At 45.0% G+C, this 25058-nt stretch overlaps 1 protein-coding gene across 2 annotated transcripts in view; it reads left to right on the top strand.

Annotated features, from left to right (window-relative positions):
• The window catches only part of GNB5 (G protein subunit beta 5), a 40007-nt gene extending 16540 nt beyond the window's left edge, over nt 1-23467 (top strand). The window contains exons 5-11 of one of the 2 annotated variants that reach the window (XM_081831095.1): nt 4489-4621; nt 12503-12646; nt 14615-14706; nt 17212-17260; nt 19172-19268; nt 19854-20020; nt 23102-23467. In XM_081831095.1, the coding sequence (XP_081687221.1) occupies nt 4489-4621; nt 12503-12646; nt 14615-14706; nt 17212-17260; nt 19172-19268; nt 19854-20020; nt 23102-23110 (691 nt within the window). In that variant the 3' untranslated portion in view covers nt 23111-23467. Of the gene's footprint in view, nt 1-4488; nt 4622-12502; nt 12647-14614; nt 14707-17211; nt 17261-19171; nt 19269-19853; nt 20021-21294 lie in introns of both variants that reach the window. The other variant, XM_081831094.1, reaches the window with a different exon arrangement.
• Nucleotides 23468-25058: the final 1591 nt, after the last annotated feature.

Here is a 25058-nt window from a genome sequence, read left to right as displayed (position 1 = left end):
TAGTATTTATATAAAATTCATCCCATTTACTTCTTGAAAGGATCTGAGGTAAGCACAATAAAAGACACACATACACGCATGATATAGCTAGGTATATATGTATTTATGTATATGCTATGTACATAATACATTTATTTACATATGTGTGTATACATACACACACACAATAAGGTAAGTGTAAAGGAGTTCGGCCAGCTGTATAATTAGAAGGCGCCGTTCCCACAAAACTTCTGTCACTTCAGATATCAGCCGCAAACCACCCTCAGGTTTGATAATTTGCTGGAACAACCACAGAACTCAGGAAAGTGCTATACTTAGGCTCACAGTTTTCTCACAGTGAAAGGATACAAATTAGAACCAACCAAAGGTGGTGCCCAGGGCAGAGTCCAGGCAGGGTCTAGACCTGGAGCTTCCAGTTGTCCCGTCCCTGTGGCGTCATGGACGGCGTTACCTCCTCCTGGTCTCCTGGCCTCCTGGCCACCATGCGTGATGATTCACAGAGCATTAACCACCAGGGAAACTCGCCTGAGTCTTTCGTGTCCACAGTTTTTCCTGGGGCTCAATCACATACGGCCCATGTGGCTGACCCTCAGTCTCCAGTGTGTCCTAGAGGTTTAGGCTAATGCCTTTAGTTTCTGGTTCCTGTGAGGAGGTCAGAACTCACAGCGCGTGCCCTAAATCATACTGTGAGACTATGTGTGAGCCAAAACTGTTCTCCCATCAGGCAGCCCATTCCAGGGGCTCAGAGATGACCTCCCAGCAGCCAAGGGCAAAAGCTGACCTCTTATTAGGTAAGATCAGTTCTTACTCATTAGGAGTAATAAATACTCTACATTTTAAAAAACTCCAGGGTAATATGTTTCTAACTGGGCATTAATGTTAGCAGATGCATAGAGTTGAAGGAGTTACATCATTTCTCAATATTTTATACTGAGATATCTGCTATCTGGCTCTGTGTTACAAAAAGAACATATTGGGTAGATCCTTCTTCAGTATGCAGTGGATATAATAACATAGTGAACAATGTCTTTATTTTTTTAGAGAGAGCAAGCAAGTGGGGGGAGGAGCAGAGGGAGAGAATCTCAAGCAGACTCCCTGCTGAGTGCAGGACCCAATGCAGGGCTCCATCTCCTGACCCTGAGAGCATGACCTGAGCCAAAATCAAGAGTCGGCCACTTAACCAACTGAGCTGCCCCAGGCACCCCATGAACAATGTCTTTAACAGTAGTTTGGAAAATGGTTCTGTCAGCTATTTCTTATTTGAACCCAGTGAGAAAATTTCCATGAGGGAGGGGGGTAGGCGGGAAAGAGAATAATTTTACAAGGCCCAGGTAGACAGGTTTGTGGTGACAGCCTCCTCAGAGAGGAGGAATGGCTGGTGTCTTCTTGTCCGTCATATCTGTCTCCCGGCCCCGCCATGTGATACATAGTTAGTGCCTGCACTGACTGCCTCACAAGCAGAGGGAGTTCAAGCTGTGAATACTGGTGTAATATTAACAAATATTTAAAATATGGGGTCCAGGGGCGCCTGGGTGGCTCAGTCGTTAAGCGCCTGCCTTCGGCTCAGGTCATGATCCCAGCGTCCTGGGATCGAGCCCTGCATTGGGCTCCCTGCTCGGCGGGAAGCCTGCTTCTCCCTCTTCCACTCCCCCTGCTTGTGTTCCTCTCTCACTGTGTCTCTCTCTGTCAAATAAATAAATAAAATCTTTAAAAAAATAAATAAAATAAAATATGGGGTCCAGTGGATGAGGAAAGAGCATCAGAAACTAAACTGAGCAGGGGCGCCTGGGTGGCTCAGTCGTTGAGCATCCGACTCTTGGTTTTGGCTGGAATCATGATCTTGGGGTTATGGGATCGAGCCCTGCCTCGGGCTCTGAGTCTGCTTGAGAGATTGTCTCTCTCCCTCTCCCTCCCGCTCTGCCCCTCCCCCACTCATTCTCTCTCTCTCTCTCTCTCAAATAAAGTCTTTAAAAAAAAACTAAACTGAGCAAAACTGAATCCCCGTCTTTGACAAAAGCACCTGCTCAGACCTTCCCTAGAACTGTCAAGGGCCACTGCGATTAACTTGCCTAGTTATCTAGTGATGATCTAATGTGGTGTTTCTCAACCATGGCTTTGTGACAGCCCTGTAACTCCGTGATCACACAAACCCACACCTCCACCACATTCTCTCCATTTTTTTTAAGGGGAGAACAGGGACATATTTATCTCCATCTGTCTGACTAGTGGGTCTATTTCTTAGTTGGTTCCAAACTTGAAAGCTGAAATCCCCTTCTCAAAAAATTGTGTTAATTGCCTTTATTTATATATAAGTATTTTTTTATTTGAAAGCCATATCTGAAAGAGGACTTCACTCAGGTATTGTATACTTGATATGAACAACAGTTCACAAGGCAATGGACCAGGTGTCCTGGGGAATTGAAAGATGAATAGGACATAGTGCCTGCCTCCAAGCAAGTGGAATATAAAAATGACAATAATGAGCACTTACTGAGACTCTATTGTATGTCAAGGGCCATTCTGAACTCTTTATAGAATCTTCACAACAGCCCCTTGTGATTGTGGGATCCACTCCATTTTATCCACTCCATATCGACTTTATAGTCGAGGAAGCTGAGGCTCAGAGAACCTAAAAAAAACCTAACCAAGATCACAAAATGAGTTAGATACTAAAGCTAAGATTCAACACCAGATGCAAATAACCCTAAGTAATGGGTATCCCAGCAGAGCTACAGAAATTACTCTGAAGCTTCAGCACAGGAGAATGCCTACCACCTCAAGGGTCCGGGGAAGCCCATAGTCCACAGCATGCTGGTTCAATGTCACAGCCTAACTACAAATCGTTCTCACCACAAGCTTATGAATTACTGGTAAGAGACTTCCCAAGTCCACACCTGCCCCCTTGAGCAGTTGGAAAGGCTAAGGGGGTCCCTAGCATCCCCAGGGCATCAGAAGAGTGTCCTCCTCCTAAATGTCATTGCCCATTAAGAAGAAGCAGGGCTGGGGCGCCTGGGTGGCTCAGTTGGTTAAACGACTGCCTTCGGCTCAGGTCATGATCCTGGAGTCCCTGGATCGAGTCCCGCATCGGGCTCCCTGCTCGGCAGCGAGCTTGCTTCTTTCTCTGACCCTCCCCCCTCTCATGTGCTCTCTCTCTCTCTCTCTCTCTCATTCTGTCTCAAATAAATAAAATCTTTAAAAAAAAAAAGAAGAAGAAGAAGAAGCAGAAGCAGGGCTCCTCGCAGTAAGGCTGATCGTAGGTCTGGGGCAGGAAAAGGATAAAGTGAGCCTAGGATATTTTCTCGTTCCAGAAAGCAAGGAAACATTCAAGGATCAATGGGGTCATATCCAACAGAAACGAGCTGCTTGCAGGGGCCTTCCACTGTCCAAATGTGAGCATCACATGGGGTGGTGGTGGTAGTAATGGCTCATAACAGACTTGAAGAGAAAAAAAAAAACCCGTGGGTGTACAGGGATAATGAGGGAAGGGGGAAGTTTTTCTCTACAGAAAAATATCAGCTAACAAACGCAGAAGGAATGATCGAATCAGAAGGTCACCATTTTGTACTCCTAAAATAATATTTGATTCAAACAATGGTAATCATGCTAAAGCCATGCATGAAAGGCTGTTGTGAAGCAGGATATTCACATGTCTCGAAGTGTCCAACCCTAATTACTAATTACAAGCAAGTCATATTTCCCATGCAGTGATCTAGTGCTCCCCACTTTGGCCAAGTGATCAAAGTCGGCGCCACCAATCTTGAGACAGTAGTCCTCACAAATCTCCTGGAGTGAAGCAGCAAGAAAGAGAAAGAAGTACACAGTATCACCTGTATGCTACTATTATCAAAAATGTTATACTTGAATATGACCATTAAGAAACAGTGTGACAAATGCAGAGTATGTGACATTCCACAAGACCGTTGGCCTAAGATCTCTTATCATGAACAACAAAAACAGAGGTGGAGGGTCTGTTCTAAATTAAATGGTCTTAAAAAGCTATAAAAACTGAATGCCATGTGTGAACCTTGATTGGGCCCTGGATCCTGGGGACAACTGGGAAAAATTGAATACGGATGGCTGATTACACCATGTTATGGAATTTGTGTTAGTTTTCTCAGATGTGATAATGATCTAGTGGCTACTTAGGAGAATGTTCTATTTTTTTTAGAAGATGTAAAATTCGCAAATTGAAGTATGTAGATGTAACATGTCATGTCTGCATTTACCTTCAAATGGGTTCAGAATTTGCTCCCACAAATACGACAAAAGGCTAAGTTAGTGAATGTAGGTGAAGGGATCTGGGTGCTCATTGTACTGTTTTTCTTTCAGTTTTACGGTACATTTGAAAATCTTCAAAGTTGGGGGGAAAGTTTACAATACATCATGCTGCCAAAGGAAAACATTTTGAAAAGTTTGCATGAAGGAGAATGTATAGGTGTATTCTGTTGCCTTATATTAGCATCTGTCACTTCTTTCTTTCCATGCTAGTGGTTTGGATAATAAGTGTTCTGTGTATCCACTGACGTTTGACAAAAATGAAAACATGGCTGCCAAAAAGAAGTCTGTCGCTATGCACACCAACTACCTGTCGGCCTGCAGCTTCACCAACTCAGACATGCAGGTGAGGAAGCGGCCGTGTGGTGGGTCAGCCTGCCGGGGAGCACGGGAAGTGGCAGAGGACCAAGGAGGGGTGGCAAGGAGAGGAAGCTTTCCAGTGTCCCCTCTATTATTATTATTATCATCTTATGCAAGTATAGTTAACATATAGCGTTGTGTTAGTTTCAGATGCACAATATAATGATTAAATAATTCTATGCATTTCTCACTGCTCATCATGATAAATGTGCTCTTAATCCCCTTTATTTCACGCATCCCTCCTCTCTGGCAACCACCAATTTGTTCTCTGTATTAAGAGTCTCTTTTTTGGCTTGTCTCTTTTTTTTCCCCATTTGTTTTGTTTCTTAAATTCCTCATGTGAGTGAAATCGTATGGTATTTGTCTTTCTCTGACTTATTTCACTTAGCTTTATAATCTCTAGCTTCATGCATGTTTTTGCAAATGGCAAGATCTCTTTCTTTTTTATGGCTGAATAATATTCCAATGTGTGTGTGTATTTATCTATCTATATCTATATCTGTATCTGTAGACCACATCTTCTTTATCCATTCATCTATGGATGGACACCTGGGTTGCTTCCATAATTTGGCTATGATAAATAATGTTGCAATAAACATTGGGGTGCATACATCTTTCTTAATTAGTGGGGTAAAATAACCTAGCAGTGGAATTACTGGATCATAGGGTGGTTCTATTTTTAACTTTTTGAGGAACCTCCACACTCTTTTCTACTGTGGCTGCACCAATTTGCAGCCTTACCAATTTGCATTCCCACCAAGGGTAGAAGAGGGTCCTTTTTCTCCACATCCTGGCCAGCACTTGTTATTTCTTGTGGTTTTGATACTAGCCATTCTCACAGGTGTGAAGTGATATCTATTGTAGTTTTCATTTGCATTTGCCTGACGATGAGTAAGGTTGAGCATCTTTTCATGTGTCTTTTGGCCACCTATATGTCTTCTTTGGAGAAATGTCTATTCAAGTCCTCTACCGTTTTTAACTTGGATTATTTGGGTTTTTTGGTGTTGAGTTGTGTAAGTTCTTTCTGTATTTTGGATATTAACCCCTTATCAGATATGTCATTTGCAAATATCTTCTCCCATTCAGTAGGTTATCTTTCTGTTTTGTTGATCGTTTCCTTCAATGTGCAAAAGTCTTTTATTTTGGTATAATCCCAATAGTTTAATTTTGGTTTTGTTTCCCTTAGAAAAGACATATTTAGAAAAATGTTTATATGGCCAGTGTCAGAGAAATGACTGCCTATGTTTTCTTCTAGGAATTTTATGGTTTCAGTTCTTATGTTTAGGTCTTTAATCCATTTTGAGTTTACTTTTTGTGTATGGTCTAAGAAAGCGGTCCAGTTTCATTCTTTTCCATGTAGCTGTCCAGTTTTTCCAACACCATTTGCTGAAGACACTGTCTTCTTTCCATTAGATATTCTTGCCTCCTTTCCTATCTATTAATTGACCATAAAAGCTTGGATTTATTTCTGAGCCCTCTATTCTGTTCCATTTATGTGTCTTTTTTTGTACTAGTACCATAATGCTTTGATTACTACAGCTTTGTAGTATATCTTGAAGTCAGGGATTATGATACCTTCATCTTTGTTCTTCTTTCTGAAGATTGCTTTGGCTATTTGGGGTCTTTTGTGGTTCCATACAAGTTTTAGGATTGTTCTAGTTCTGTGAAAAATGTTGTTGGTATTTTAATAGGGTTTGTATTAAATCTGTAGAGTGCTTTGGGTAATATGGACATTTTAACAATATTGGTTCTAGAGCATGGAATATCTTCCCATTTGTGTTGTCTTCAGTTTCTTTCACTGATGTTTTATAGTTTTCAGAGTACAGGTCTTTCACCTCCTTGGTTAAGTTTATTCCTAGGTATTTTGTTCTTTTTGGTACAATTTTAAATGGGATTATTTTCTTAAGTTCTCTTTATGCTGCTTCATTATTAGTGTATAGAAATACAACATATTTGTGTGTATTAATTTTGTATCCAACTTTACAGAATTCATTTTATCAGTTCTCGTAGTTTCTTTGCTGGAATCTTTAGGGTTTTCTATATACTCTCATGTCATCTGTAAATAGTAACAATTTAACTTCTTCCGTACCAATTTGGATGCTTTTTCTTTCTTTTTCTTGTCTGATTGCTGTGGCTAGGACTTCCAGTATTATGTTGAGTAAAGGTGGTGGGAGTAGACATCTTTGTCTTGTTCCTGATCTTAGTGGGAAAGCTCTCAGTTTGATGTTAGCTGTGGGTTTTCATGGAGTATGATGTTAGCTGTGGGTTTTCATTGATGGCCTTTATTATGTTGAGGTATGTTCTCTCTAAACCTACTTCACTGAGAGTTTTTATCATGAGTAGATGTTGAATCTTGTCAAATGCTTTTTCTGCATCTACTGAGATGATCATACAGTTTTTATCCTTTCTCTTGTTAATGTGATGTATCATGTTGATTGGTTTGTGAATATTGAACCACCGTGCATCTCTGGAATAAATCCTATTTGGTCATGATTTTTTAATGTATTGTTGGATTCAGTTTGCTTAGATTTTTGTTGAGGATTTTTGAATCTATGTTCATCAGAGATATTGGACTTTAGTACTCTTTTTTTGTAGTGTCTTTGTCTGGTTTTAGTATTAGGGTAAATGCTGGTATTGTAGAATAATTGGGAGCTTTCCTTTCTCTTCTATTTTTTGGAACAGTTTGATTGAATAGGTATAAGCTCTTCTTTAAATGTTTGGTAAAATAAACCTGTGAAGCCATCTGGTCCTGGACTTTTGTTTTTCAGGAGTTTTGTTTTGTTTTGTTTTTTAATTACCGATTTAATTTTATTGCTAGTAATCCATCTGTTCAAATTTTCTATTTCTACTTGATTATGTTTTGGGAGTTTATGTGTTTCTAGGAATTTATCCATTTCTTTTAGATTATTCAATTTGTTGGCATATAATTTTTCATAATGTCCTTTTATAATCCTTTGTGTTTCTCTAGTGTCAGCTTTTATTTTTTCTTCTTCTCCTTCATTTCTGATATTATTAATTTGAGTTCTCTCTCTTCGTTTTTGATGAGTCTGGCTAAGGGTTTATCAATTTCGTCGATCTTTTCGAAGAACCATCTCCTGGTTTCATCAATGTGTTCTATTGTTTTTATAGTTTCTATGTCATTTATTTCTTTTCTAATCTTTATTATTTCCTTCCTTCTACTGGCTTTGGCCTTTGTTCTTCTTCTAGCTCCTTTAGGTGTAAGGTTAGGTTGTTTATTCAAGATATTTCTTGCTTCTTGAGGTACACCTATATTGCTATAATTTTCCCTCTTAAGACAGCTTTGCTGCATCCTAATGATTTTGGACAGTTGGGTTTTTATTTTCATTTGTCTCTTTAATTTCTTAGTTGACCCATCCATGATTTATTAGCCTGTTACTTAGCCTCCATGTAGTTGTGTTCTTTCCAGATTTTTTTTGTGATTTATTGTGCTCAACTGTTGTGCTTAGAAAAGATGAATGATATTTCAATCTTTTTAAATTTATTGAGACTTGTTTTGTGGCCTAACGTGTGATCTGTTCTGGAGAATGTTCTTTGTGCACTTGAAAACAGTGTGTATTCCACTGTTTTTGGATGGGGGAATATTCCAAATATATGTTAGGTTCATCTGGTCCAATGTATCATTCAAAGCCTCTGTCTCCTTGTTCATTTTCTGTCTGGATGATCTATCCATTGATGTAAGTGGAGTGTTAAAGTCCCATATTATTATTATATTTCTGTATATTTCTACACAGTTTCTTCCTTTGTGTCTGTTAATAGTTGCTTTATGTATTAGGTGCTCCTCTGTTAGGTGCATAGATATTTACAATCATTCTATCTTCTTGTTGGATTTTTCCCTTTGTGATTATGTAGTGCCCTTCTTTGTCTCTTGTCATAGTCTTTGTCTTAAAGTCTGTTTTGCGCAATGTAAGTATTGCTATTCTGGTGTCTTAACAGGAGAGGTATGCTCTAGCAGCTGGCTCTAAGAGGAACCTCCTGTTGTTTTTCATTGGTTATCATTATTATTTTTAATAAATCAAAAATGGGGAAAGTCGGCGCAATTAATTAATGACAGAGCTGTATTAAACATCCTCTAACTGACTTGGTGGTCGTGGGAGTGGAACAGAGAACCTTCAGAGGGGGTGGAAATTCCTACCTGGCAGTCTGAGTGGTGGTTCCAATGTGCTTACATGTGTAAAACTTTAATGAGCTGCTGAGCTTCAGAGTTGTGCATTTTATACACCTCACTATACCTACTTTACACTTGTGTTTTAACAAATGCCAAAAGAAAAAGCTTTCAATAGTAAATCTATTCCCTACTTTGAATAAACTACAAGGTGAAAACAATACAACTTCAACACTCTAAGTTTCTTAACAAGTCATAAAAGAATTCTCAGTTTATTCATTCATATCTATTTAGCAAATCTTCATAGGTGCCCACCACCCACATTGCCAGATACCACCGGTTCTGGGGGTGGACTCACTCACACTCAGGCTCTGTTCTCAGGACCTTCATGGAAACCCTCTGTGACTGAACAGTGGGGGAAGCTGAGAGCTCAGAATGGGAGGGGTGGTTGCAAACTTGCTGCAAAGGGCTGCCTGAGCCAGCCTTGGAGGGCGAGGGTGTGGCCAGGCAAGTGTGAGGGCAGCCCAGAGGGAGACAGGCAGCCTGCGAGGTGGGCAGGGCTGGATCACAGGGCCCCCTGAGTCTGGCCTGATGCTACAGATGGGCAAGGAGCCATTTGCAGGTGCCAGGTCAGATTTGGGTTTCTTTTAAGGAGGAGAGCATCTGAGTCAGATTAAAGCCTTCCATGGCCCACTCTGGTTTCAGCTGACTGGGGTCAGAAGGGGAGGCGAGGCTGGCAGCAGGGAGACCAGGTGACTGGGTAACTGTTTAATTGCCGAGCAGAGGGGTGTTCGGACTTGGAGTGGGGTGTTTGCCCCTGTCGTTTGCCACCAGGATTCTCACAGACCTGTACAGTAGGGGGCGCTGTGGCCCGGGCCGGCTGGCAGAAGACTGTTGTTAAACCTACACATTCCCTACCTTCCAACAGAAATGACTGACAGTGAGTTAGAGGCTCTGTTTTGTGCATTTATCGCGATGAGTGTTTGGTTTTTAAATTCAATTTTTACTTATAATGAAGATCACAAAATTATTAAAAGTATTTTTTTAAATATTTTTTACTATTAAGAATTTACTTGTAACTTTTAAAAACTATTCATCTCTTTGGTTGAAGAATATGGTGTGGAAAATTCACAAATTAAAGAGCTAGGCTGAGGTTATCGTTTAAAGCAGATTGTTTGGGTGTCCCAAAAAAGATGGGAGATTATTGGCCCTTTGCAAGTGTTAGGACGGGAATGGGTGTGGCCCAGGAGACATTGAACAGAATTACAGCATATTATAAAATCTAAGTACCCAAATGAAGACCCACTCCAAGTCTTGTGCGTTCATAAGCTAACTTTTACCAGCCTAGATCATCTTGTTGGTTGTACCAGGCCACTTGAAAGAAGCCAAGGATGCAGGGAGTCCCACAAACAGTGGCAGAATCTTTGCAGCCTTGGAGATTCCCCACGTTTGAGAGCTGCCCCTGAGAGGGAGCTTTGAGGTGGGCCTTGGGGGCCACGCCCAAGAAGCCTAAGCTCTCTGGAACTCACCCAGCTCTTGCTCCAGGGCTGAGCTCCAAAGCGGCTTCTCCTGGCTGCAAGCAGAGTAGAGGTCTCCCCAGACTGCCTGGCAGGAAACGCGCTCCAAGATGGGGCAGGCAGCAGGGCACCAGGCCAGGGTGGGAGTAGAGTCCCCTCCTTGTAATGTGTATCTCTCCTGCAGAGAAAAGGAGATTCCTTGCGAGTGCTAGGCCCAGCGTGTAAGAGAGAAGGGAAGAGAACAGAAAAGAAGGAGAGGAGAAGAGAAAACCAGCAGCAGGAGGAATTTGGCGGTGCAGGGCGGTCGGTGGGGCACAGGAGGCTAGCAGTCCTTAAGGCTGCCGCTCATTTCCTTTCCTCAGTCAGCTCCACCCACCGAGGGCCTTCTCTGGGGCAGTGACACTGCACGAGCCACTTCCTGCACTGTCTTATCGCCTCATCCGGGCCCTGTGCGCGGCAGGAAGGTGGGGTGCAGGGAGGCTGTGCCATCCAGGGCTTAGCCCTTGTGGATCCCCCAGCCCGTGGCTGCTCAGGACAGGCTGCCCCGGGCTCTGCAGTGCAGTCAGCTGGGTCCCAGAGGCCGTGAGGCCTGCATCTCCGCTGCCTTTCCCCCAGCCCCACGAAGCTGTGCTCAGCCTGAGCCCAAGCCGTGGGCGCACGCACATGCACACACACACACACACACACACACAGAGTCTCGGGCTGTGACCCTAAGTCCACCCAGGCACCGCAGCGTTCCTCTCACTGTATGGGTGGCCTTTGTACTTGTAAGTTTACAGAAGCGGCTTGAGAGGTGGCTGCAAGGACCTTAGACACAGTTTCCTAAAATCTGCCTTTGATCTTATCATCTCACTTGGAAGCTTCCCACAGCTCCGTCTTGCCTACAGGCTGAAGTCCTCACACTCTCATTTTGTGCAGAGGTAGGCCTTCACCTGGCCAGCTCTCACGCATCCTTGGAGCAGCTCAGATGTTGCCAGAATGGGTTTGCTGTCTGTGCCTTGGGCCTGCCTGGATCTAAGCACTTCTCACCCTATCGTGAGTCATCACTGTCTTGTCTGCCGAGATCCTCGGAAAAACTTGCTCTCCAGAAGTGCCAACCTTCTTAGACCTCCTGCGGCAAGGGAGAACCCCAACTCGGCAGACTCTCCATAGCATCTCAAAATGAGAAAATCAGGGAAGGGTACTCGGAGGGCTTGGGGGGCCAAGCTGGGTGATTTTAAGATGGGTCTCTCAAGGCAGGAAACTGGCTACGACATTACTAGCTTTGGATTGGTGGGCCCCGAAAGGTAAGGGTCCTGCTGTGAGTCTGGGTGAGCAAGCTGTTAGTCTTGGTAAGTCCTTTCGTTGGTTCACAGTCTTACCTCACAGGAGCAGGTGTGTCCTGCCAGGCCGCTAGATTGTTTTCACTTGGTCTCAGTATTGCCTCACAGAGCTCCAGGAAAGTGTGCCTGGGCTCGGAATTGTTTAACACAGGGGCAGGGAATTCGGTTGGTGTTGGGTCTTACTGCCGGTTCTGTTCAACGGCCCTCCGGGAGAGCAGGACCGAGACACGATCTCTGTGCGAACCCTAATTAATGCCTATTAGCAGAGCACCTGGGTGTCGTCAGCACCCAGCAGGTGCTTGCTGAATCTGTGAGGGCTTGCATGTGGCCCTCTCGGGGGCCCTAGGACCGTCTAGGGCCCTGCCCCGCTCTGGGGGGAAGCAGCCACAGGGGCACGTGTCTGACGGGGCGCACTGCTCAGCGCTGCTACCAGCTGAGGGTTTATGAGAATGCTGGGGCCTCGGGCCCCTACCCCGGATGCAATATTAGCAAGCAGCCCGGTGGCTGGGGAGCACGTTAAGATCTGAGAAGCACTCGAAGTGTCTGGCCTGCTCGTGGGGGCTGCGCAAGTTCTGTTCCACAAACGTTCACGGAGCACTTCCTCTGGGACGCCGGGCAAGCACAGAGTCTGCAGATACAGCACGGAGGCCTGCTCCGTTTCCTGCTCCGGAGGGGGACAGGCACATAAACCACATCGCAAGGACGGTGAGGGTGTCGCAAAGGAACTTTTTTTTCTTAGTACAGGGGAAATACTCCTGTGCTTGAATCCATATATAGCGAGGCACGAGTCTGTGTGTGTTTGTTCCAAGAGCCTCATCCTCCCCGTTCAGCTCTAAGCATCAGAGTGACTTTCCCCCAACAGAGGTCATAACGACAACGCTTTTGCTGCCCTTCTCTGTGGACAGATCCTGACAGCGAGCGGCGACGGGACGTGTGCCCTGTGGGACGTGGAGAGTGGGCAGCTGCTACAGAGCTTCCACGGCCATGGGGCTGACGTGCTCTGCCTGGACCTGGCCCCCTCGGAGACGGGCAACACCTTCGTGTCTGGGGTAAAGACCCAAGCAAAATCCCTAGGGGTCCTTCGTCTCCGTGGGAGGATTATGTTGGCAATTCTTGTCATTTCAGGGAGTAGATCGGGCATTGCTCGAGAAGGAATTGTCCTCAGCTCACTGTCCCACCCCCGGCTCCCATAACAGTGGTAGTGCGTGGTGGGCTGAGAGGGTCTCCTGTTCTGCTGCTGACATTCAGTCTGCAGGGGTGTCTGGAATGTTCTCCTCATGGGAATGCTGTGACCTGAGGTGCATATCTGCCACATTTGAAAATGTTATTCCTAAAATAAACGGCAGAGTTAGCATCTGAGAGCACTGGAGATGAGCCATAAGGGTACCAAGGCCGGTCAGATGGCTGCTGAGGTGAGGCAGCGTGGTGTGATCAGGGCTTGGGGCTTGTGAGACACTCTCCTGGCCCATCCCTGCCTGTCGCCATCACCCTCCCACCCCAGGGCACAGGGAACAGAGCATTTGAAGGCTCAGGGTCAGGCACACAAGGCCACGGTGGCACAGAGGAGCTCTCGACTAGGATGCCGGGGTCCCGGCTTTGCTATTTGACTAAATTTCCTCGTCTGTAAATTGGGCACAATGCAGACCAGTACCACCACTCCCCCAGGATATGACGTGGAATATATTAGGTGGAAGAGTTGACAATGGGTTCTGCAGATGTCAGGGGCAAGTATTTCTGTGGCAGCCAGGAATAAGAATGGGGAACTGAGCAGGGTGACGGGGCTCAGGTCCTGTCTCGCTTTAGTCAGGAGAGAGGTGGGAGAGGACATGCTAGACGCACCATCACACGGCATCTGCAGCTGGAGGACGTAAGGGACCTTTGCTCCGAGCTGCCTGCATCTTGGTGCTGGGCATCAGGCGAGGGCTGTGTGGCCTGTAATCAGCAGGAACCCCATTTTCTTCTTGGGTGTTTGGCCCCGTCTGTGTATGTTTCATTTCTGTGCCTTTGAATAACTGTATTTGTCCCTCCTCAACTACACTGTCTTTTCAAATTGTTGATATCATTGTAGATTATATTGTCTCTTTCAGAGCACTAAACTCCATTTGATTTAGTGTCCTCAAAAGATTTGAAGACTCTCCCGATTGCTTTGTCCACATTGTCATGAAAGATAATCAGAGTGCTGAACCCCCACAGTTCTGAGATATCAGTTATGGTATTCACCCCACTCTTTTCCCTGAAGTTCAAACCAGCAACTTGAACACCGATTTTAAGCCATTATGTCTTCTATTTGACTATTGAGAGTCCACATTATACTACCCAAGCTTGATAATAGCATTGCTCTGCAGGAATGTGTCAAATGCTCCTAGAACCAGGATAGCATAATGTGAAAACCTCATGTTTATGACTCTGGGTCACGTTGACAACCCAGAGAGAGGGTTTATGGGTAGTGAGGCGGAAGCCCAGGACGGTGACTTGCTAGAGACCCGCAGCTAAGTGCTGGCGAGGTCATGACTCCCAGCCGGCGTGCTGCAGAGGTGTGGATGGCCCAGCGGCACCCGGTGCTCTCCCTTCGCTCACGCTGTCCTGGACACCTGAGACAAAGCGGAGTGGGCTCACCGTGTACCCACTGTATGCCTGCCCTTCCCTCCCGGGCTTAGAGAGGCAGAGATGAAGAGGAGGGAGGAAGGGAAGGACAGAAAAGAGAGAAATGCCCAGGGGGAAAGCGAGGAGGCTCTGGAGGGTTTGCACCCACACTTGGAAAGGTGCAAAAGAAGAAGACATGCTGAAGGGGAAAGCTGGGTGCCTTCCCTTGCTCCCCTACACCCCAAGACATAGTCTCACCTCCTCAGGGCTTATTGGTTGAGGAAAGCAGCCTTAGGTGAGGCTAGTCTCAGAAAAGCATGTTGTCAGCCATTTACCAATGGAAAGTAAACGGCTCTGTTACATAATGAGAACTCATGCCTGACTGTAGACGGGCCTTGCAGTGGCCATAACTCTGGGTAACTTTGCATTTGTAGGGATGTGACAAGAAAGCCATGGTGTGGGACATGCGCTCCGGCCAGTGTGTGCAGGCCTTTGAAACACACGAATCTGACATCAACAGTGTCCGGTCAGTGAGTAGAATGTTCATGTAACTGCTCTGTTCTGCTGGTGATCCCTGGCGTAGGGTAATGTTCAGGCCAGGAACCACCTCCAGGCTCATTTTACTTGGCTGAGAGAGGTCTCCCCGCAAGAAAGGCTGATTTGTGGTGGCACTGGACAGCGCTCCAGATCTCTTGGAGATATTTAGTTTAATGGCACTCAGAGTAATTGTTATTATCCTCCCTAAATAGAGTCAGTATTTCTCATTCATTTATTCAGCAAATATTTATTGAGACTTATATGCTAGACATTGTTCCAGGAACTTGTGGACAAGATAGACAAGGTCTCTACTTTCTTGCAGGAGATAAGACAAAGCACAAATGAGTAAATGTACAATTTAATTTAAGATGGTAATAAGTGCTATGTGCAAAGTAAAACAGGCAGATGGGATGGGATGGGTTATTGCTTAGGATGGTCAGGGAAGGCCTCTCTGAGAAAGCAGTCTTTGAAAGAGCCAGGCTTGCAGAGAGCTGGGTTAAGACAAGATCTGGAGGGACCTAACCAAAGGCCAGTTTGGGGGGTGGCTGACATGGTCTCTGTTTTGCCTTTGAGAGGTCACTCTGGCTGTTGTTTGGAGAAGAGATTGTAGGGAAGCAAGAATGGAAGTGTGATGGCCGATTAGAAAGTTGTGTGAGTTCAAGAAAGAGGTGACGGTGGCTGGAACTAAGGAAGACACTGTAGGGACAGAAATGTCCAGAATTGTGCTGATTCTGAGATTTTACCCTAGCTACACGATGTCAAGTTAGGCTGCCACAGTTTCATGGATGCTGGTAGAAGACACGAGACTCCTGGGTTCGAGATGAAGGACAGTTTATTACTTCTAGCAATGGCAGTAACCAGGGTATCAGCATTTTTGTGCTGGTTACCTGAGCCCCAGTCCCACAGGGTGAAATGGACAGGGCCCAAGACACCTGCACGGGCCAGGGGTTGCATTACAGGAGAAGAACCCTGAGCTTGGGAACCCAAACCTTTTATAAGGCGCATTTACCAAGACAGGGAAGACTGGAGGAAGTACGGGTAGGAGGCAGTTGTCACACATGGATTCCGGAGCTCTGTTTTGGGATAGTTACATTTGAGATGCCTATTATACACCCAAGTGGAGATGTTGAGTAGGTAGCAGGATCTATGAACTGGTTCCCGAGAGGCGAGGACTTGGCATGTAAATTTGGAAGATGGCACTGTCAAGACTCTTCCTTCTAAGAATCCTCATTATACTTAATGGAAAAGACACTAGACTTGTTTCCCTTAAAAGGAAGAACAAGATAACAATGCTTATTTACGTTAGCAATAGAAATGTTATTAAGAATTTCTAGGTCCTTGCCCTCAATTGTAGGGTAGAGAAAAAGGGAAAAGACTATTGCTTTTGGCAAATGTGCAGTAATTACCTAGAAAATCAAAGGAAATTAATACAGATAGTTAGTGAAGTTGGTAAGATGCAGGATAGACTATAAAGCCACAAAGATAAATTAAACCCTTATATATCTTTAAAATGCACATTCTCGGGCGCCTGGGTGGCTCAGTTGGTTAAGCGACTGCCTTCGGCTCAGGTCATGATCCTGGAGTCCCGGGATCGAGTCCCGCATCGGGCTCCCTGCTCGGCGGGGAGTCTGCTTCTCCCTCTGACCCTACCCCCTCTCATGTACTCTCTCTCTCTCTCTCATTCTCGCTCTCTCAAATAAATAAATAAAATCTTTTAAAATAAATAAATAAATAAAATGCACATTCTCTCACCTGTGCTGCTGTCCCTATCCTGACCCCTCTTCCTCTCACATCCATTAGGTCTCAGTGTAGACTCCCCTCTCCCCAGGAAGCCTGATTACCGAGAAGAGAATGAACATAACAGTAATAAGCATCATTTATTAAATGCTTTTCACTTGGCACGGTGCCAAGTTCTTTGCCTATATTATCTTATTCAGTCTTTGCAACAGGGAAAGTACATTATCATCCTCACTTTTCAAATGAGGAAACTGAGGCTGGGCAAGGTAAAGTCCCTTGCCAGAGGTATCCCAGGGAGGCAATGGTCAGCGCGGAGATCTGCACGAGGTTTTGTGTATGCCATTCCAGTGTCTGCAGATAATCACTTTCTTAGCCTGGAGCTGAGCCAAGTCCCAGGAATGAGGTGTGTGATCAATGGAAGCCAAGGTTACAGGCGGCCTGCTCTGTGTTCAGTGCCTGGTGCGAATACACACATTATCTCAGTTACTCCTCATCAACACTCTGCAAGGCCATTGTTACTGTCCCCTACTTACGGGGAAAAAAACTAGAGGCCAGTGGGCCAGCCAGATCAGCCTCCCCTTCTGGCCTCTATAAAGAGTGGTCCTTATGTCCCCAGCAGTGGAGATTCTGATTCCAATTCCACGGGCCCAGCATGGGACAACTTTCCCAGGTGATTTCCAGATGATTCTGATGGGCATCCAGGATTGAGAATCACCACTCTGAATAAATGCTTTCTATCCAAACTTTCTCTCTGCAGGTACTACCCAAGTGGAGATGCCTTTGCTTCAGGATCAGATGATGCTACGGTATGCTTCTAAGTTATGAGAGCTTTTCCTCTTTGAAAGAGAGATACAGTGATTTAATTTTATTTTTCAAAATTAATGTTTTTCTGATTACCGTAGTAAAGTGAATTCATTGAGGAAGCCTTGGGAAGAGGGTTAAAATACCTTATTCTCCCAACCGAAGTAAAGTCACAGTTGGGTGCATTCCTTTCTGTCTTTTTTATTTTAAAACAAAATGCTTTATAATTTGCTTTTTTCACTTAGCAATGGATTGTGAACATTTTCCCATGTGGTAGTGGAGCCAATCTATATTATATTTTCTTAGTGATTGAATAGTATTCCATGTTATGGACATGCCATTATGTACTTAACTAGTCAATTTTTGGACATTTAGGATCAAGGTTTTTTTTTTTTTTCCTGTTAAGAAATACTACTATAAGTAAATATTTTTGGTACGTATTATTTCTCCCACGTCTCATCTGCCCTATATGTTCCTTTTCCTATACCTCCCCAGGCAACCTGGGGAAAGTGGTTGGTTCAGGGTTTGCCAGAGGGAAGATAAATACCGAATTAATAAGATCTTTTTAAAAAATGAAAATGAAAATGTAAAACTTCCATATGCCAAAAAATGTATAACAAAATACAAGGGCATACATCTACGAAAAGTTCTTGCCATCTATATGACAGACCAAATTGAAATCCTTTAGATATGAATGGGGTTGTATCATCAATAAGATAAACACCTCAATTTTTTTTTAAAGATTTTATTTATTTATTTGAGAGAGAATGAGACAGAGAGCATATGAGAGGGGGGAGGATCAGAGGGAGGAGCAGACTCCCTGCTGAGCCGGGAGCCCAATGCGGGACTCGATCCCGGCACTCCAGGATCATGACCTGAGCCGAAGGCAGTCACTTAACCAACTGAGCCACCCAGGTGCCCCAAACACCCCAATTTTTAAAAAGAGTTTGATAAAATGTAGACTGTTTACAAAGTAGGAAATCCAAAATGGCAAATAAACACCTAAAAACATTTTCAGACCACCTGTAATCCAATAAATGCAAGCTTAAGTGAACAGAGCTCATTTGGATTAGCAGTGAAATGCTATATTGTGGACGTAATGTGGTTAAAGAGCCTAGAGTTAGGCCCATTGGTTCCACGCTTCTGGAAAACAGTCTTGCCATATGAGCCAAGAGCTTTCGAAACATCCCTCCCCTTTGATCTGGTCATACTATTTCTTGAAACAATTTTATTCTGAGGATTCTGTTCCTTAACTATCCTAAGGAAAACATCAGAGATATGTATAAGGATTTTTATGTAAGAATGGTCATCAAAATTTCATTTATAAAGGAGAAAAATTAGACACAATCAAAAGTCTTAACAGGGTATGGCTAAACAGATTTAATATATCCACATAAGGAATATTCAACAACCATGTTAGTCATGTGTTTTTGATGATTATTTAATGATATGAGAAAAATGCTCATAACCTGATGTTAATAGAAGTCATCATGAAATATCCACTCCATTTAAAGACACACATAAAATGGAAATAAGACTGAAGGAAGTAGCCTAGATGTTAGTAAATACCTCTAGGATTTGGGGTGATTTTTGTTTCCTTCTTTAGGAGTTTTTCTGTATTTTCTACAATGAATATGTATCCTTTATCAGAAAAAAAGAGGGGTTTCATTTTTGTTTTTGTACCCCCCCAAATCTTCTGTATTTGCTGTTTCTTTGAATCTCCACTGATCCCTGCAGATTAATAGGAATCGGGATTAAGGTAGAAAATACTAGGGGAGAAAACTAGAGGTATTTCCCTCATCCCCCAAACTACACAAGCCACCAGCACCTGCTGATAGCCCTGTGGTCCTCTCTTCCCCACCCCGGAGCCAGACATAAGTGCTGCTTTGTCACGTTTGTCACGTTTGTCACCCCAGTGTCGCCTCTACGACCTCCGGGCAGACAGGGAGGTCTCCATCTATTCCAAAGAGAGTATCATATTTGGAGCATCCAGTGTGGACTTCTCCCTCAGTGGTAAGATTTCCTTTCAGAAACTTTCCGGGGACTGTAAGTCGGGAGCTAAAGGCAACCCCGCTCTCGATCAAGCTTTCCCTCAGCCGAACTTCCCATGAGCCAGTGGGTTAAGCAGTCTGCATTTGCCCCGCTTTTCCTCCACGATGCCCCACCCCACTTCACCCCACCCGAAGCAGCCTCCCCAACCCCTTCCTTTTACGGGAAATGAAGGCTGTGCCGCTCTTCTTCAAGACAGTGATGTGTGCAGCTTCCCACCTGCAGTGCCCTTCATCAGGCATTTCCTCCTCAGTCTTCCAGTCTCCCCTTCATCCCTGAAAAGGGACACCCTTATTCCATGTGCTACCATGTGTCCATTCACGTGTCTGCCTGCCTGCCCACCAGCACCCTCCACGAGGGGCAGCGACTGCTCTCTGAACCCCCAGGGCAAAGCACAGTGCCTGGCACATAGTGGCACTGAATCACTGTGGAATGAATGAATGAATGAATGAATGAGCAAGCGACTGCATGACTGTGTGAGCGAGTCATGAAAAGAAAAACAGCAAGGGTGGAACTGGTTCGGTAACCATCATATCCTCCTGCTTTGAGGGCGCCTGCTCTTTGCTGGATACAATGATTATACCATCAACGTCTGGGATGTTCTGAAGGGGTCCCGAGTCTCCATCCTGTTTGGACATGAAAACCGCGTTAGTACTCTCCGAGTTTCCCCTGATGGAACTGCTTTTTGCTCAGGATCATGGGATCATACCCTAAGAGTAAGAGAGAAGTTCTTTTATTTTACTGTGTGTGTGAGAGGAGTGGCTGGCCCTCTTTAAAGCAGAGGCTCGGAATAAGCCTGGGTGATGCTCGCCAGACACAGCTCTAACTTCAGCTCTGTCCGTGGCCACAGAAGGAATGCGTTGCCCCGGAGAGGTCGTGAGCCCCCCATCAATGCAGGTGTTCGAGCATAGGTTAAACAGCTGTGTATCAGCATGAAATTGAGGTAATAATGGAGCCAGGTGACCCCAACAGTCCCTTTTGATCCTGAAAGTAGGATTCTTCTGATTCTAGCCTTTGGCAAACCACAGGGTGCCAGGCTCACCTCCCAATAGTGGGGCATTCTTATTCCGTGGTGACACACCTTTGTGAGACCCACAGAGAGGTTTTAGGGAACCCGTGAAGCTCCTGAAATTAAAGGTCACATTTCATGTGTCCATTTTTCCGGGGAAAGTGTCCTCGTGGCTTTCATCATATTCTCAAAGAGCTCAATGACCTTGCTGGATGTTGGCTCACCAGAAATACCTCCAAAATAGCCTGTTCATAAAGCAAAGCTAAGCGTATTTCCTACCTCAGTGGGGACAGAGCACAAACTTGACAGTCTTAGTGGCAACTCAGAAGGGGAGAACAAAGATATTTATGAGGTGTGGGGAGGGGGTTCTGGTTTAAGGCCAGATGGAGGGATTTAATTAGGATTAGACAAATTTGTGGCACAATAGTTTTAAGATTGCTGGACACATACTTGGGGAAGGGAGAGGATTTTGAAGACAGTCTTGAAAAGTAACCGTCATTTGTGATGCTCTGTGTAGGCCTGAGAAGTGAGTATCTTTTCTAAAGAGAGTAGTTGAGTGGTCTACTCTTAGGATAAATCAAGGATTTTTGGAAGTTCCTGAAACAAACAACAAAGTTATCTGTGAGTTCATCTTCCAGGGCAAGAGTTTCCTAAATCAATAAAGTCACATTAATGTACTCGGCGGGGGGGGGCGTGGGTACAGATGGTACTCAGCCTAAGCATTACCAGCCCCTAGTAAGAAGGCCACAGATGCCCTGCGGATGACTGAGCAGAGCTAGGGGAAGAGACAGGTCCCAAGAAGCACCTTTGAGTTGCCAGGAGTAAGGTGTTACCACCCAAGACATGTGCGTGCTTCATTTTGGATGGTGTGTGTGTGTGTGTGCGTGTGTGTAACTGACCTTGCTTTTATCTCTTTAAACTCAAGTTTCACAAGTCATTAACTACTCGGGGACTAACAATTATCTGTTTGTGGCTTTGCAGGTCTGGGCTTAATCATCTCCTCACGATGCACACATGGGCACCTGAGGGTAGAATTTGAAACCGTCGTATGTAAATAGATCTTTCGTCTAGAGGATCTGAGGGTTATTGCAACGTAGCTTAAAGGAGTGACTCCGCGGCTGCAAGTTCACTCAGCATCCCCGATATTACTATTAAAATGACCACCCCTGGAAAGACCCCAGTGTGGGCCTTCAGCACTAGAACACCTTCAAGTACAGTGTTTTGCATTTTGAATACTTTTTAAAAATGTATCCATTTTTAAGATTATTCTAATTATACCGTCTCCACACATTCTATTACCTGTAGGACTCAGCATTTAATAAATCCCCTAGTACTTCCTTGAATCAAATTTGTTTTCAGAGCACTTTAACGTCTGATTCTTCTCAGTGTGCTGTGTCTTTTGGAACTTTCCTCTAGAAGTGCTGACTTTAACAGCGGGCTGCACGAGGCCGGCCATGTTGACTGGTCTGTGATAGAAGAAAAGTCTAATTCCAAACGTAATTGGACAAAATCCCTTTTTAAAAAAATGTTTTTATTGTAAAAGTTTCTTTTTCAGGCTCGCATTGTCTTTTTTCAGATCAAACATTTCCCTCTGTGTGAACTGTCATAAATGGAAGAAAGATGTGCATAAAGTGGACAGAATGTTTGATTTATGAATTCTGTGATGATGTGATGGATCCCTTGGACAGGATATTTCCTGTCATTGGAGGGAAAAGCTGAATGCTCTTTGTGACACAAAGGCTTCTCAAAGCAACCAAAACCTTTCTGTGTGGGAACACAAGATAGTAAACTTACTTAAAAACCTGCTAGTAGTATTAGATGTATTAGAATTAGTAGTATCCACTCAGGATACTAAAAGTATCATAGTAGATCATATCTATATGAAGTATATTCATATTTATTGCATTGAAAATATAATTACATACACAAATTAGTTGATAGGTCCCAAGTGATAACGTCTTTGCCTCTCTGATATTGAGAAAAAAATAACTCACAAAATACTTGTCTTTGAAATTCAGCATTTCCTTCTGGAAGACACCAAGTGTTTTTGTTGTAAGATCTCCTTCTCCTTGTTTTTAAGGTGTTGAGGCTTATTCTTTGTTTTAGAAAATTCCTTGTTCATTAAGATGGCATGCATTACTTAGAGAAATAGAAGGTCACCTCACACACCAAAAGTCATTCCCGGTTGAGGCCTGCCCTGTGAGTGGTCTCGGGTCCCATGGTGCCTGAGTGCCTTGGATTGTCCCGTCTCCTCTCTGGGCCCTGCTCCAGCCTGACCCCTCTCCTAGTTGTGGTTCTGGCCCCATGGGCCCAGCCCCAGGCCCTGCTGCTCAGAGAGGCCCTCCAGAGCTGCAGCAGGGCACAGCCAACAGACAGGTCTGGACGTGGCTGGCCTCTTGCAAACATCAGGACATGTGCCAGGCCCACCCTCAGAATGATTTGTATCCTAATGGGCCAGTCAATCCAAAACCAGCCAAGCTAGCTTTTCCATCAATTCTTTTAAAGTAAATATGGTGGTTAGATTCAGTCATTTGCCAAGCAAACATTTTACTGAGGGTTTTACTACACAGCACGCCTTGGGGTAGAGAGAGAAATGGAAAAGGCCCCTGCTGGACTCCAAAGAGCCCAGTGGATTCCAGGCTGGCAGGGGCTTGGGGAAATGGGCACAGCTGCTGAAGGAGTCAGGCCCCTGAGTGCGTCTCACGGGATTCCCCAGCTCCACGCCCAGCATGTCCCAGAGTTGCTCCTGGTCTCCTCCTTATGGTATCCCCTTGTCTCTCTCCTACAGACCCTTTAGTGTCTCTGCCCTCTGACCTGGACCTCCCAGAAGTGAAGGAAGACAGGACAAAGGAAAAGCCACCTAGACTGAAGGGAAGCAAATTCAAGGTTAGATCTCTGGAGAGGCAGAGAGCATCTTCAGTGTATGTGCAAAAACGGTCCATAACTTTCCAATCAAAAAAAAAACCCGGGAAGTATTCCCTAGAACACTCACTTATCCCCATTGGCAGAAAGCCACCCCCCCGGAAGTATTTGATTTCATAGTGGGTGTTGTGTAGTATTTATCGATGAAACACTTGGTTTGGAATATGCTACCCATGTCGGGACTCCAAGGGTACCTCCAGGTAATAAATTGTATTTTGCATATTGAAAATAATGCTGAGTGGAGTTTTGTAATCAGTTTTTCTTAGAGGCCTTGGGGGCAAACCTACCCAACCAGCTGTGGTGAAGGGTCCACACGGACGCACCCTCAGGTGTGCATAGTCAGAGAAGACAAGGGCTAGGCGGGAAGGGGGGGTCAGGTAAGGAGGGCGGCCGTGATGGGCATTTATGGGAAATACCTGTGAACCGAAGTCAAGGCAGCTGCTTTGGAGTAGGCAGCCTCGCAGGAGTGGGGCCCAGCTGCCAGCCCTACTCTGGAATGAGCCAGAGGCAGGCACTCCATATCCACTTCCCTTTTCCGCCCCTTGACCTCCTCTACACATCCCTAGATTATAAACAGCTTAAAGGTCATAAAGGTGTTTGTATCCCGGACTCTCATGGCTTCTTGGCCAGCCAGCGAGAGGGTGGCACCACTGATTACCAGGATGCGGCTGTAAGTTAGAGGGGGACAGCATGGTGACAAACGACGTGCACCTAGGTTCAGACCCAGCTGTACCACTTACAGCATGCATGATATCTGACTCTCTCTCAGCCTCCGTTCCCTCGCGTGTGGAGGGACAGCACTGAAATACATAAAGCCTTTGGCTCATCTTCAACAGGGGTTAGCTCCCTGCTTCCTCCATCCGTCCACCATCCCTCCCCGTCCTATTCCCTCCTCCTCCCTTCTCTCTCTTTCTCCCATCCCTACCCCCCATCGTCTCCCACCCTCCCTGTTCCCCTTCCCTTGCTCTTTCTTCCCCTCAGCCCTCCCCCCAGTGTCTCCCCCTCCTTAAGCAGCCCCCACTCATGTATCCAGTTAGTCATTATCAGTTAGAGATTCATCTGGGCCAGTGGTTCTCAAGGTGTTCGGTCTTAATGATCACTCTACGCTCTTAAAAATTCTTGAGCTTTTTGGTTATGTGGGTTATATCTATCAATATTTTTATTAGAAATTAAAGCTGAGGAAAACTGTAAAACACAAGAATACAGAAGCACACATCCCGTTGGTAATGCTTTCCCCACATATCGGGAGCCTCTGGATAACTCCCCAGAGAATGAGAGTCTTAAAAGACACACAAAGAAAGAGTATTATTATGTATTTAAATTAGTTTTGATCTTGGGGAACTCCCAAGATCAAAGGACTCTACTTTGAAAACAGCTGATGGGCTAATGAGCCCTTCTCGAGCCCACTGTGTGAGAACTCGCTGAGGTCATTAAGGCCCTTACAGGAGCTTGGAGAAAAGGCTGGGTGGGGATGAGGGTCACTGAGGAGAGGGGCTGGAGGAGAGGCCCTCATGGTTCCAAGGGGGCACAGAGAGGCAGTGGGAAAGGCTAGAGACCAACTGGGGCCTGTGGACTGCTGAAAAGCTTTTCAGAGGAGGGCACTTGGGATCCGGGGTTAAGCCCAGCAGATAGGTTAGATTAACTGGCGTTGGAGTTGGGGCCCTATTGCTGCCAGCTAGCTTCCTCCCAAGCCCTGCAGAGCTGGTTGAGCAGGGATTTGTAGACCTGCATCTCCCAAACTTGCCTGCTGAGAAACCACTCAGGTCAACAGCAGGTTAAAAATACAGGTCCTGGGGGCACCTGGGTGGCTCAGTCGGTTAAGC

This window comes from Leptonychotes weddellii, chromosome 9 (assembly GCF_054177405.1).
Source record: "Leptonychotes weddellii isolate Sample4059 chromosome 9, ASM5417740v2, whole genome shotgun sequence".
Lineage (NCBI taxonomy): Eukaryota > Metazoa > Chordata > Mammalia > Carnivora > Phocidae > Leptonychotes > Leptonychotes weddellii.
Note: the sequence above shows the minus strand (reverse complement) of the source record. Positions and strands in the feature narration are given on the sequence as shown.